Here is a 14,157-nt window from a genome sequence, read left to right as displayed (position 1 = left end):
CAGTTTTTGTTTGTTTTTTTATATCTTGAATGCATTACAATTGTGAAAATATTATTTAATTGTGAAATGGCAATCTTAAATAATAACATGCAAATGTTTTAGCACTTCAGGTTTCACTGTAATCAAGACACAAAATTCTGGAAAATATGGAAAAAATCATTAATTTTAAAAGCTTGAGCAGTTTTGAAATAATACACAAACTATGACTAACACTTTTTTTTCCTTTCTTTCTATATACCCCTGACATGTTTGGATATATGTAATTATGTTTGTAAAATGCTCGTTTGTTCTCTCTCTCTCTCTCTCTCTCTCTCTCTCTCTCTCTCTCTCTCTACATGTGTGTGTGTGTGTGTGTAAGAGAGCTTTTCATCAGTTCACAAATCCCTTGCACGTCCTTCATAAACCCCTGCTAGGGGAAACCTTGATAATGTAATGTTTCCTTCACTTCATAAAGAATCCCTAATGTACTTTAGTCAAGACTCTTTAGTTTTGCCTAAAAACATATTTGCATTTATTTAAAAATGCACATATTATATTTTATTCTGTATAATCAGATATAAAAAGAGTAACATTAGTAGACAATACAATACATTGCCTAGGCTCGATGATGAAGTGAATAGTAAAGGAATGAATCATTCATTCCTTTACGATTCACTTCATCATCGAGCCCAGTCAATGAATGCATCGGGACTGAACTCTCAGTATGTTCCAGAGGAGTCCAGTAGGTGGCAGCACTCAGAAACACTTTGGACAACATTCAGTATGTCTTCTGCTGGTCTTTACTGAAGCCTGCGCCAATTGTCCTTGTTTACTCAAACACTCTCCTTCAGATAACCAAGAGCTTGTGCTATGGTAAGCTCTTGACACCTTTTTAACCGACATTTCAGAATTTGCATTAGAGAAATGCACGTCCATTTTCGTGAGCTGAGTTAACATTAGCTCGCTGGCTTCACGTAATTCATAGCTTGACAAAGCAGACGTGTGCATGGGTCATTTCTCATTATATCACATCATTATGTGAAATGCATTTATAGAATTACAGTAGATGTGCCTGTTTGCCAATGCATTCACTACACAACATGTGTATGCATATTATTTATCAAATTAGCTGGGTAAATGCATAGATCTATGGGTAAATGTCCCACCCTGTCGGTTTAAACTGGTAGCTGTGTTTAGGAAAATGATACGTTAGCTGGTTTCTATCTGGCCTAACCTTGTCATTAGTAGGTCCAAGCTGGTTATTAACCGATTAAAGCTGATAGAGCATATCTTAAACCAGCAATTACATGATCCTAAAGTGGTCTGAAACATGATAACTGGTTTCTAGCAAGTCTGAGCTGGTCATTTTATGAGGCCAGCTTGGATCATCAATAAGGTTTGTTAAGCTGGTTTTTGAAGCTGACAGCTAGTGACCAGTTTAGACAGATGCTAAAAATCAGCTTACACAGATGTGGATAATTGTATATTGATGTTTTGACACAACCGTTGTTCATTTGGCCAGCTTTAGGAGCGGGAGCTTCTCGCTATGTCATGCATGATGAGTGTGGATGTGAAGAAACTGAAAGTGAATGAGCTGAAAGAGGAGTTGCAGAAGCGTGGGCTGGACACCCGAGGCTTCAAAGGGGATCTGGTGGAGCGGCTGCAGGCGGCTCTGAAGGTGGAAAACGAACCCACCTGCAGTGATGAGACAGAAGCAGGTAGTCGAGTCTGCATGCATGAAGATCATTTGATGCATGATTTGACTAATGAAAATGAAAACGCACTCAGCCGAAACATTTGTGATCTCATTGCTTGTTTGGCTGTGACAGGTGTTGCAGAGGCTGGGAATGCTGAGGGTTCTGACCAAGGGCAGATGGCTGCTGAGAAAGAGGGCTCTTATATAGACCCCAGTGCTTCTGAAGTCTCTAAAGATGAAAATAAACCAGAGAATGTGAATGTACAACAGGCAACCGTCGAGACAATCTGCAAAAAGGGTAAGACTGCAAGTGGCATTTGTGGGTTTGAATGCATTGCATTTCATCAGAAGTTTTGAATTTTGTGACCCGATGCTTGTTCATGTTAACGTAATTACGTAGTCAGTCAAAATGATGTAGATTTGTAAGATTCTTAGAGAGCAGGGAGTCCGATTTTTCACATTTTAATTCCTAATAGTTTTCACAAATAAATACACAAGTAAACGGAAGTTAACACAGTATCCCTTTGTGAGTTTGGTTGAGAACCTCTGCTTTATACTGAATATTTATTCTTTAACAAAACATGAAGTGGCACCAGTAAATGTAAAAAATGAGGATGAGATAAAGACGGAGCAACAAGGACAGCAGCGACCGGCTCCTGGCAGTGAATGGGAAGATCTGGAGAGCCAGCAGAATGCAGAGATCAAGACTGAACGGGACAGACATGCACATTATGGCCACAAGAGGCGCTATGATGACGGCCAGGGTTTCAGCTATCATGAACACCGTGAAGACAGGAGGTGAATTTACCAGTGCTTTTGTTTTAATCTTATATCACCATTAGCATTTTGACTTAATGCACACTAACAAGTCCTGTTAGATTTACATAGTGTTTTTCTATGTTTTATCACAGGTCCCGCTCACCTCTGCCATCTGCTGAAGAGGATGAGGAAGACTTTGATGGCACGCTTGTGGTCATTGACACTTGTATGTGTGAGGGCTTGTTTTGTGTAATTATGATTTATGATATCTCTATAATAGTAATAATAATGGAATTCTCTCTGTAAACCTTGACAGATAACTGTGACTTGCACTTCAAAGTCTCTGGGGACCGTTGCAGCGGCTGTCCTTTAACCGCTGAGGGGTTTGCTTACCTATGGTCTGGAGCACGAGCTACGTATGGTGTAAACAAGGGACGCGTGTGCTATGAACTGAAGGTAATGTACATTACCTTCCAAAAAATCTGAGGTCGATAATACTTTTTTAATGTTTATATTCTTAAGCTTAGCAAGTCTGTATTCATTTGTTTAAAATAGTAATATTGTGAAATATTATTACAATTTAAAATAACTGCTTTCTATTTTCATATATTTTAAAGTGTAGTTGAATGTCAAAAATCTAATTTGTCGATTATTCCCTTGAAATTGTAATTGCGATTATTTATTACGATTATCACAATTTACATTGAATGATAAAACAAGCTGAAAGCTCTCTAACTGAAAAACTTTTAGTGCTTTTATATAGCATTGAAGGGGTCATATGATGCCTTTTTAAAGATCATTATTTTGTGTAACAGAATATGTTGACGTGCTTTAATGTTCAAAAAACACATTTTTCAAATACTGTACATTATTGTAGGTCCTCTATGCGCCGCCTCTCTCAAACGTGTCATTTTCTACAAAGTCCCTCCTTCCGACAAGCACAAGTCTGCTCTGATTGGCCAACTGACCCAGTGCATTGTGATTGGCTGAACACCGCACTCGTCGGAAATGTAACGCCCCTTTCCAGCTCCATCTTTCAAAATAAATGTAAAGACAGTTAAGTCAATTCAAGCCTGAAAGGGGAACCGAGTGAAGTGCCAGACACCGTGATGAAGCGCGTATGTGTTTGCACAGTACACAAGTCACGGACGGTTAAGACAGCTGACTCCACTGTGTGACCCTGTCTCTCTCTCTCACTCACACACACAACACACAAAACACATTTGAATAATAAACACATTTGTCAATAGTAAATTCTTAAACTAATAACAAAATATACTTACAGTACAGTAGCTGATTCAGAAGTGCCAGATTGTTGTAGCAAAGTCAGAATTACCTCCTCTCTTAGGTTCACAAAACGTTTGTCCATAAAATGCGTTGCTGTTCTGTTGTAAGTAATCTTAAAGATTCTTTAATGCATCTACTTTCAGAAGGCCAAATAAAGTGCTTTTACTTTCGCCTAGATACACACAGTATCTCCCTGACATGGCTGCTTCTACACTAACTGCGGTTACTGGAACCGCGCCTTCTTTCGGCAGCATTATAAGTATTTCCACATAGTGATGTAGACATGTGGGGGCGTGTTTGGATGAGCCATTTTAGAGGGTGTGACAAAGTCTTAACTTTTATAAAGAATATCTCTTTGGATTTGAGACCTTATTCTTTGCAACTTAACATATCTTCTTCATGCACCAAGAGCTTATAACACTCCAAAGAGAGAGGAAAAATTGAAATCACATCATATAACTCCTTTAAGCCTCAAATGTCAAATATCGGATTGGTTTCTTCCTTAAATTATATTTATATATATATATATATATATATATATATATATATATATATATATATATATGTATGTGTGTGTGTGTGTGTGTGTGTGAATAGTATCATAATGTTATACTAAAACAAAAAACAAAAAATGGAAAAATCCTTAAGATAACACGTAGAAAGAAAAAACATTAAGCGTGCAGAATAACATAACTTTGACTTTAAACAATTAATTGCCACTTTGAACGATTATGTAATTGTGGCATCCATAACTGTAATCGCGATTAGAAAATTTGATTAATTGTGCTGCCCTAAAATGGAGTTTATTCCTTAGATGGCAAAGCTAATATTTTAACTGCCATTATTCAGTATTCAGTGTCACTGATGTCATTTCCAAACACGTGCTAAATGACTTCACTGCATTCCCCGTGAACGGAGTCGATCTGACGCGCTGAAATCAGCTGATTGCCAGAACGAAATGAAACATCTTTTGAAACGTGCAGTGAACAGACATGATGAAGGGATTAAACCATATTGTGCTTTCGGTTTTATTTAGTTTGACAGTCAGATACTGTGCCAAAGCATAATGGTCCAAAACACATCATTAAAGACCTTTATGTTAGAATAAAGCCCAGTTCACACCAAGAACGATAACTATAAAGATAACGATATTAGCGTCCACACCAGCAAACTATATTGTCTGTGTATTCTAAGCGGACGCGCGTCTGCTGCTTTAAATTCTCAAGCTCATTAAAGCAGGATTGATTCTGATTGGCTGGCAATGTTTTTATCGTTCATCAAAAAAAAAAAAAAATCGTTCTGAAAGTGATTCCAACGATATCGTTTCTCCGTGCCTTTATCTTTATAGTTGTGGTGTGGACTCCGCTATTCTTTAATATTGAGAACGATTTTAAGAACTATATCTTTATTGTTAACTTTATAGTTATCGTGCTTGGTGTGAACAGGCCTTAAGAAGTTTAAATATGTTTTAAAAACTACACTTTTTGCCTGGAAGACCTATCATTTCATATCGTCATGACCATGATAAGATCGAAGCCAATAATAACGTTGCTTAATATTTTGTGTAAACTGTGATACTTAGGATTCTTTAATAAACAGAAAGAACAACATTTATTGAAAATAAAAATATTTTGTAACATTATAAATGTCTTAAATGTCAAATTTGCTCAATTTAATCTGTCCCTGATGAATAAAAGTATGAATTTCTTTCCAATCTTACTTACCCCACACTTTTGAAATATGTAGTTTAGATTAGTTGTTTCTAAGGATAATGTTGTAAAATAAATAATATAAATGAAAATGTTGTCATTATTTACTCACCATCATGTAATTCCAAACCCGTAAGAACTTAATTTATCTTCGAAACTCAAATTAAGATATTTTTTATGAAATCCGAGAGCTTTCTGACCCTCCATAGACCTCAAATCAACTGACACGTTCAAGGCCCAGAAACATAGTAAGGACATTGTTAAAATAGTTCATGTGACATCAGTGGTTCAACTGTAATTTTCAGGTCAGGAAGTTCTCTGATTTCATTAAAAATATCTTAAATTTGTGTTCTGAAGGTAAACAAAGGTCTTATGGGTTTGGAACAATATGAGGGTGAGTGATTCCCAATGACAGAATTTTAGATTTTAAATCTTTGGTTGAACTATCCTTTTAACTGTCAAATCAACTTAATAGTTTACATAATCTTGGTTTTTGTCTCCAGGTTATGGAGTATATACCAGTCAAGCATCTTCCTGGCAGTGAGCCTGACCCTCATGTGGTGAGAGTCGGGTGGTCTCTGGATTCCTGCAGCACACAGCTTGGTGAGGAATCACAAGTACACTCGCATTGGGTTGTTTATAGAAATGTTCTTTCAAGGTTCTTATGTAAAGAATTACTTTGTTTCAGGAGAGGAGGCGTTCTCTTATGGGTATGGTGGAACAGGAAAAAAGTCTACCTGTTGCAAATTTGAAGATTACAGAGAGAAATTTGGTGAAAGTGATGTCATTGAATGCTATGTTGTGAGGGCTTTTCTTACTTTTATTGTTAAATCAGTGTCTCTGTTGCAAAACCTGGTCAAAATTTTGCTGTATACTGCAAGATAAAGATGCAGTCACATTTACCACTACTTTAAATTTCTCATACAAAATCAAGTCATGAAGAATTGATAGACTAACGGTGGTTAAGAAATTATACTATGTGGATTTTGCATTGGTTTCAAATTTGATTAACGTAGCTTTTGATGTTTATTTAATCGTTGTTGTTTTTTGGTATCATTCATCATCGAGCACTTTCTTTCTCCTATGAAATTTGCCAAGCAACAGTAAATGTGAACATCCCTTGTGGTCATTATCTTATCTATCACCTTATAGGTAACTGATTTGGAATGGACTACATACAGTAGGCCGCAGTTTCAGGTGTTGCACAAATAAGGGCCGGCCCGTGGCATAGGCGAAAAAGACAGTTGCCCAGGGCACAAAATGACTGGGGGACGCCACAGGAAAGGTGTTTTTTTTTTTTGGAAGTGCGCCCCCTTGTGACATTGTGCGCTCCTACACACATATATTACGTAAAATCATTTCTGACAGTTAACATAATTTTAGTACTGATCGATCAATGAACTGATTAAAATAATGTTACAATAAAATAAAATTGACATCAACGAAAAATTAGATTTGACAACATGCCATGTTGGACTAATTTAAACACTTTCTGCATCATGAAATGACATCATCATAATGAATTAATTATGCATGGCGCATTCACTTAAAATAGTTTTGCCATTTATTTGCTCTTAAAGTATCATTTCTAAAATGTTAGTTAGACTATTTTAGGCATTTCATATTGCCTATATTGCCCTTTGTTGTAATAAGTACTTGTCACTGTAGGCATAGTTGTAGGAGTAGCTCATGGTCTCTTCAATAGGGTATTTTAACAGATTCACTCATAAAATACCGCTTAAACATCTCCATGTATTTATTAGCACAATTTATTGACTAATTAATTATGTTAATGCTTATCAGTATTTATGTTATGTTATTTTATTTTATATTAAGGGGGGTGGGGGGCAGAAATCTAAAATCTTGCATATAGCACCAACAGAGCCTGGGCCGGCCCTGGCACAAAGAGATACTAATTGAGTTTAGCATTAGCATGTTGCTAAGTTAAAAACATGAAACCCCATTCAACCAGCTTACTAGGTTTTGGAATTGAGAGAATAATGAAAGAAAACCAAAATAACAAACATGGAACTACCTAAATTAAGAAGTTGAGGTAAGTATAGTCTCATATGTGTCTTTTGCAGGACTTTGACAGTCATGAGCAAGTGGAAATAGCTTTCTCAAAGAACGGGAAGTGGCTTGATGTGGCATTTCACGTATCTAAAGAAGAACTGGCAGGTCGTGCACTGTATCCTCATGTTCTTGTGAAGAACTGCTCTGTTGAGTTTAACTTTGGCCAGCGAGCAGAACCTTTCTTTCCTTTGCAAGATGGCTACACTTTGATTGGGGCCGTCAACTTAGAGAACAGGGTCAGAGGAACTGTTGGTCCCACCAGCAAATTTGATTGTGAGGTAAATTCTCCTGATTTATTAGCTTCATACAGTTAGTGTGGGCATTCGATTTTGTTTCCCTTTGCTTTAGCAGTGAAGTTTTATGTAACATCTTTAAGACCAACCTTGTCTTATTTGACATTTTTGGCAAAATCTTACTGTAGCTACATAGGTCCCCTAAACTTTTGAATGGTAGTATATCTTGTCTCAAATAAATGTGTGCAGTCCAGGGAATATCACTTTTGTGTGTAGATACTGATGATGGTTGGTCTTCCTGCTTGTGGTAAAACCACATGGGCCACAAAGCATGCAGAGATGAACCCAGAGAAGAAATATAACATCCTGGGCACAAATGCTATCATGGAGAAAATGAAGGTAGGATCAGCAGGTTTAAATGCGTTTTATGGTCCACAATTGTAAAGAAATCATGTTCTTGGGGCCTAAAACAAGTGCAGTCAAATGGAACAGATTTTTACTTTATGTATAAATTTGTAATGTAAATAATTGTATAAAATATACATTTTACTCTTCAAAAGTTTAGGCTCAGTAAGTTTTTAGTTGTTATTGTTTTTGAAAAAAAGAAAGAAATTAAAACTTAAGTTTTATTCAGCAAGGTTGCACTGAATTGTTCTAAAGTGACAAAAGAACATTTATAATGCTACAAAAGAATACGGTTTTAAATAAATGCTTTTTTGACTTATTACATGTTAAAATAGAAAAGTTATTTTAAACTGTAATAATATTTCACAGTATTATTGTTTTTCTTTTATTTTTGGTCAAATACATGTTGAACATAAGACTTATTTAAAGAAATATATATCAAAAAAATCTTACAGACCCCAATTTCTTTTTAACATGAGTGGATATTGCTGTGGATATTGTGTTATGGTCTTAGGTGATGGGATTGCGTCGCCAGCGAAACTATTCTGGGCGCTGGGACATCCTTATTCAGCGGGCCACTCAGTGCCTGAACCAAATGATCCAGATTGCTTCCCACAAGAGACGGAACTACATCTTGGATCAGGTACTGCAAACACATTCCTATGATTCCCAGTGAAGACAACTGTGAATGACCACTGCCGTTTTTCTTCTAATATGTTATTTATTTATCTTTCAGGAGGCCACAATATGATTGAGTAGAAGAAGCCGTTTTTGATCGAATGTTGTATATTGCAGTGTCAGAAAAGTTATTAATGTCAAACATATTAGCATTTACATTATCTTGCATTTCCGATTGCATTGAATTTTTCTGTGAGCCTCTCTGATAATGAACTGGTAGTCCAAGATTGTAATAAGATGTTGAGAGACAAGTAATCTCAGCCCGGTGAGTAAGAAAGCACATTTTGTTGCTGTACTTATTCTAAAGGAAATAGATTTGGTTTTAAGTAGACCTCCATTATCCTGTGGGTTGTAGTTGTGTTTGTTTCAGTAACAAGGTATGTGGCTTCTTGGCTTTTCAGGGCATAGCTGGTTTGTAAGGTAGGTAGAGTTGCATGTCTCAAACTATGGAGTCTATGAGTGTTCTCAGGTAACTGATGTATGTCTGTCTAGAGATCTGAAGCACCACAAAGAGTCAAGGTAAGTGAAGGAGACCCTTTTAGAATGGGGAAACATTTTTCTTAACTCTTATTTGAAATATTTTGTTTGTATAGGTGACATTTATTTGCATTACAGTTTAAGAAGTGTAGTTATTGTGTTGAATTGAATTTGCAGTTAAACTGGTTATTGTGCATGAGCTAGACAACTTTCCGGGTTCCCATGGACATGGAAAATTCTGCAAATTTAAAACAGTTTTTTTTTTTTCTTGAGAAGTGAGAACTGGTAAAAGTATAATAAAATAAGAAACCAAGGTATTATTTCTTTTTATATATATATATATATATATATATATATATATATATATATATATAGTACAGACCAAAAGTTTGGACACACCTTCTCATTCAAAGAGTTTTCTTTATTTTCATGACTATGAAAATTGTAGATTTTTTTTATATTTATACATATATGTTTTGTGATGTTCTGAAAAACACCTGTGTAAGGTAAGTGTGAGGTCTTGTAAAGGTTCATCAGTAGGTACAGGTAAAGAAAGGAAAAACCACTCTCACTTCATTGCAGAGTTCCAGATTTCATCCGGATAAAAGCAAAGCCCCACAAAAGTAACGATAATGAACAGCTTTTACTTCTTTCTTTTCACTTTTGCTAGACAAATGTATATGGATCAGCCCAGAGACGGAAAATGAGTCCTTTTGAAGGGTTTCAGCGCAAGGCTATAGTAATTTGTCCCACGGACGAGGATTTAAAAGAGCGAATGTTTAAGCAAACTCATGAGGAAGGGAAGGATGTGCCTGATCATGCTGTTTTAGAAATGAAAGGTAGGAGCGCTGCTATGGAAAACTATAGAAATCAGAAATATAACAGATTTTTTTCACTTTTGCTTCGATCTTTTGCTGTAGTGTCAGTAAGAAATATCAGTTTACATTTACATACATTAATTTTGCCATTAACTGTTATAATTCGGCAAGATTTTTGTTTGCACAAGGAGTCTGACAATAGCAAGTGCTATACTCGGACATTAAAACTGCTCATAATTTGTAAAATTAAATTACATAAAGTTACACGATTATGCAACTGGCTCCTTATCTCATTGTCATCCAGTCTCGATTGACGTGAAGAAACAGGAAGATTTGTGGCAATGTCTCCAAAATGCTTCAAGAAACCTTCCTGCAAAGCTACTTGAAAAACTATGTGCAAGTGCAACGAGGGTAAAACTGCTTTAAACACAAAGGATGGTCACCCCAAATCAGTGTTGCCTAGTCCACGGTTTTCCAGCGGAATTGGGCTACTTTAATATTGTTGCGGCGGGTTGTTTTTCATGTCCGCGGGTTGAAGCTACATCAATGGCGCGATATTTAGCCCTTGAGATGCCAATTTTACCCTGGAGCCCTGCCAAATAAAGTGTATTTTACCCCCCAGAACCCCTCGATTGGGCTAGTTTTGAGCAGCAATTGGGCGGGTTTTGTTGTAAAAACCTGGCAACCCCGCACCACATGTTGATTTAATTTAGTAAATAGAAGTTAAGTGATAAAGACATTTTGACAGCATTCTTACACAAGAGCTTTACAGATAGGTCTTTTGAAGCATCTTGGAGACGTTGCCACAGTTCTTCTGGATTGAGTCTGTCTCGGTTGGTTCTGTTTCTTCATGTTATTCCAGACAGACTGAATGATGATGATGAGATCAGATCTCTGTGTGGACCAGTGACTCGACTGTTGTCAGACTCCTTGTGCAAACACAAAAATCTGACTGGATTAATAACCAAATGAATGTTTGGAAGAGTAAACTGATATTTCATCTAACACACTACAGCAAAAGATAATGGAGTTCAAATAATTTTGACCACTACTGTAAATAGACATCCCTTTTTTCCAAACATGTTTTTGAGGTTGCATTTGGTTTGCAGTAGTGTTCATTGTGTCTTTCTTGCATCATATCCCCATCTTTTAGCAATATTTTGTGATGTCAAAATTGTATTAAGTTTCTTTTAGTGTCTTTTGGTGATGTGATCTGTCCCAACTTCTTTCCCCTTTCCTTGACATTGAAGCCAACTTTGTGCTGCCAGAGGTTGGAGATTTTCTGGATGAAGTGACCTTCATTGAGCTGCAAAGAGAAGAGGCTATTAAGCTAATCAAGTGGTACAATGAGGAGGGCCGGAAGGCTGGGCCTCCGCCTGAGAAACGCTTTGATAACGGAGGACAACGTAGACGCGAAAGCGGCTTCCAGCTGTACGACAACCACAGAGGGATGAGAACAGGCCCTGGAGGAAGCTACAGGGGAGGTGAATTGACCTTATTAGGCTGTCAACTAATTCAAAAGTCTGTCATTAGTGTTTTTCGAGGTATCCTCTTGCTCTCTGCTTTTGTCAGCTTATAATCAGAACCACTGGGGAGGGAATCACAGAGACGGGCGAGATGGATACAGCAGCAGCCATCAGTCTGGAGGAAGCTACAATAGCAACCGCTATAGCTCCTATAACAAAGAGGGATATAACCAAGTGAGTCTGCGGACAGCCATGTATCTGTGACAGACTTTTATCTTCATCTGATGTGTTTGTGTTTTCATTTTGTTCCCACCTTTCTTTAAGAGCTATAATCAGGGTTACAACCAAGGTTTCCACCAGGGCAACTATAACCAAGGCTATAACTACAACCGTTACCCAGATTATGGGCAAGGTGACCATTACAGTCGAGGATCTGGACGATCATATAACCAGCAGAACTACAATCAGCAGTATCAACAGGCAAGTTACAAGCAATGTTCTATGATTAAAAACTACTTTTGATCTGAAATCAGTTTTGAAAGCTTCTCATCTGCTTTTCTTTGTAACATTTTACAAAATAGGAATATATCCATCAACTATCTATACATGGGGTTAATGTTGTGGATATAAATGAATGAATCAATTTCTGAGAAATTTTATTAATGGTAATAAGAACTCAATTACTAAAGCTTGCGGCAGATTGTCAGCATCGGAAGGTATGGGCAGCGCCCAACAAATTTTGATTTTGTAATGAAGAAAAATAAGTCTTTAAAATAATTAATCACTACCCTAGTAATAAATGTTTCAGTTATTATTTTTTGTACACTAAACATTCTTGGATTCAGACTTTAATATCTTTATCATTATTATTTATTTATCTATTTACATATCTTTTTTCTTCTATTATTATTACCAGTAATGCTTCAGCTTACATACTTTTTCACACTCTAACCAAAATTACTGAAAAATATTACATTACAACCAATTAGTGTTACTAATTGTTTTTGTGTTTTTGAAGGTTATTACATTTGTCAGTAATGGTTTTAAAGTCCTTGCCTCAGATTTATAGATGCTATAATACTATATACTAACATAATCATCTTTAAAAAACATCAGACAATACTGATCAACTTTCTTTTTCTTTTTTTTCTTTCTGTATTTGAACAAGCTTGAGTCCGATGATATGGAATTGATCACCAAGCTTGTCTGTTGTAACAAATCCTTTCACTCATAACCATTAAGGAAAAAGCTTGGCTTGGTTTCCCTATGATTAAACTAGGAAGTTACATACAGTAATAATAATGTGATATAACAGTCAGTGTTTACATAGTGGAGAGTTAGTTCCATAAAATGCACCTGCATTAAATACAAAGGCAATTTCATCGACCTAGAAAAGTAGTTCCATCATAAATGGAAAATTTCGACAACTTTACTGGTCAAACCTTTTATTGAATAATCTTGAGCAACAACAATGCAAGCTTTCTACTTTTAAACCTTCTGACTTAGATTCTAAGTGCATTAATGTATATGCATTCTCTGTATTTTATTTTTTATATATATATACATATAAACTGAATTACTGTTTATAATTGTCTGCATGCCACAGCTGTTGATAGTGTTTACTTTATTTCTAAATATTCATTGAATGTGTTGTATAATCTTTTTTGGTCCTGTAACATTTAAACACATTTTGTCATTTTTTTAAAATTATTTATTAGATCAGAAGATTGAAATCTAAGACTATATTCATAAAGATCAATATGTAGAAGCAGTAAAAGTTGTTATTTTATTGATGCATTATGTTTTTCTCCATTATGCACAGCAGTGGCAGCAGTATTATCAGAATCAGAACCAGTCGAACCAGTACGACGGTCAATATGGGAATTACTCTGGACAGCAGGGAAGCCAGAGCTCACACGGCTCACAGTAAACAGGAAGTACGCTCTGACATCACCTCCGTTATCACAGACACCATGTTAAAGCTTCTGTACTTAAAATACCTTCTTCCACTTTAATTACCATCATTTCGTTTATTTTCTCTTTCGTACATCTTTTTAAACCATTTGCATATTTTTCCAAGAGATGGTAAGCTAAATGACTCCGTGTAAACTTCCCTAATTTAATTATACTAGTTAGTGCAACCAAACCCATGCGTTTGAAATCAGAGCAGAGAGATGACTGATTTCTAGAATACGTGAAAGATATTGTTATTGGTGCTTCTAGTTGCAGTACCACAAACAGCCTGCAGGTGTAGAAACCGCGAGATGCTTCCTCAGCTCTGATTGTTTTGCTAAAATTCCATTTCATTTGGATTGTAGATGCTTGTTGAATCAACTATTTTAGTCTTAATTTAACACATTAAGACGTGACAGTGAAAAGCATGTATTTTGTTTAAATTGTAGTTGTTCAGTGTTTAATATACTCATTGCCATCACAACCACACAAGATAAGAAGATGAAGAATGTTAAAAAGTTGTATCCATCTTGATAATAAAAAATGTCTGCCATTTTTAAGAGCGTTGAATAATGTTCATCGTAGCTGAGGCTTTTTTTGGATCTGTTAACTTCATATTTAATG

General features: G+C 36.1%; 1 protein-coding gene across 8 annotated transcripts in view; it reads left to right on the top strand.

The window, feature by feature from the left end:
* The first annotated feature begins 722 nt into the window (after positions 1–722).
* Positions 723–14,157, top strand: part of hnrnpul1 (heterogeneous nuclear ribonucleoprotein U-like 1) — a 30,547-nt gene continuing 17,112 nt past the window's right edge. For 3 of the 8 annotated variants that reach the window (XR_009423166.1, XM_059506287.1, XM_059506288.1), the window contains exons 1-16: positions 723–852; positions 1,502–1,700; positions 1,809–1,973; positions 2,263–2,473; positions 2,587–2,660; positions 2,751–2,890; positions 5,934–6,033; positions 6,119–6,231; positions 7,515–7,781; positions 8,013–8,135; positions 8,656–8,784; positions 9,967–10,135; positions 11,365–11,598; positions 11,687–11,814; positions 11,905–12,060; positions 13,403–13,517. Coding sequence is in view for 7 of the 8 variants with exons in the window: in XM_059506287.1 (XP_059362270.1) it covers positions 1,526–1,700; positions 1,809–1,973; positions 2,263–2,473; positions 2,587–2,660; positions 2,751–2,890; positions 5,934–6,033; positions 6,119–6,231; positions 7,515–7,781; positions 8,013–8,135; positions 8,656–8,784; positions 9,967–10,135; positions 11,365–11,598; positions 11,687–11,814; positions 11,905–12,060; positions 13,403–13,510 (2,292 nt within the window). In the remaining variant the exon portion in view is untranslated. Of the gene's footprint in view, positions 853–1,501; positions 1,701–1,808; positions 1,974–2,262; positions 2,474–2,586; positions 2,661–2,750; positions 2,891–5,933; positions 6,034–6,118; positions 6,232–7,514; positions 7,782–8,012; positions 8,136–8,655; positions 8,785–9,966; positions 10,136–11,364; positions 11,599–11,686; positions 11,815–11,904; positions 12,061–13,402; positions 13,672–14,157 lie in introns of those variants that run through there. The other 5 variants (XM_059506289.1, XM_059506292.1, XM_059506290.1 and 2 more) reach the window with 5 other exon arrangements.

The sequence above is a fragment of the Carassius carassius genome, chromosome 23, assembly GCF_963082965.1.
Source record: "Carassius carassius chromosome 23, fCarCar2.1, whole genome shotgun sequence".
Classification (NCBI taxonomy): domain Eukaryota; kingdom Metazoa; phylum Chordata; class Actinopteri; order Cypriniformes; family Cyprinidae; genus Carassius; species Carassius carassius.
The sequence above is the reverse complement of the archived record's forward strand: the minus strand, read 5'-3'. Positions and strand labels throughout refer to the sequence as shown.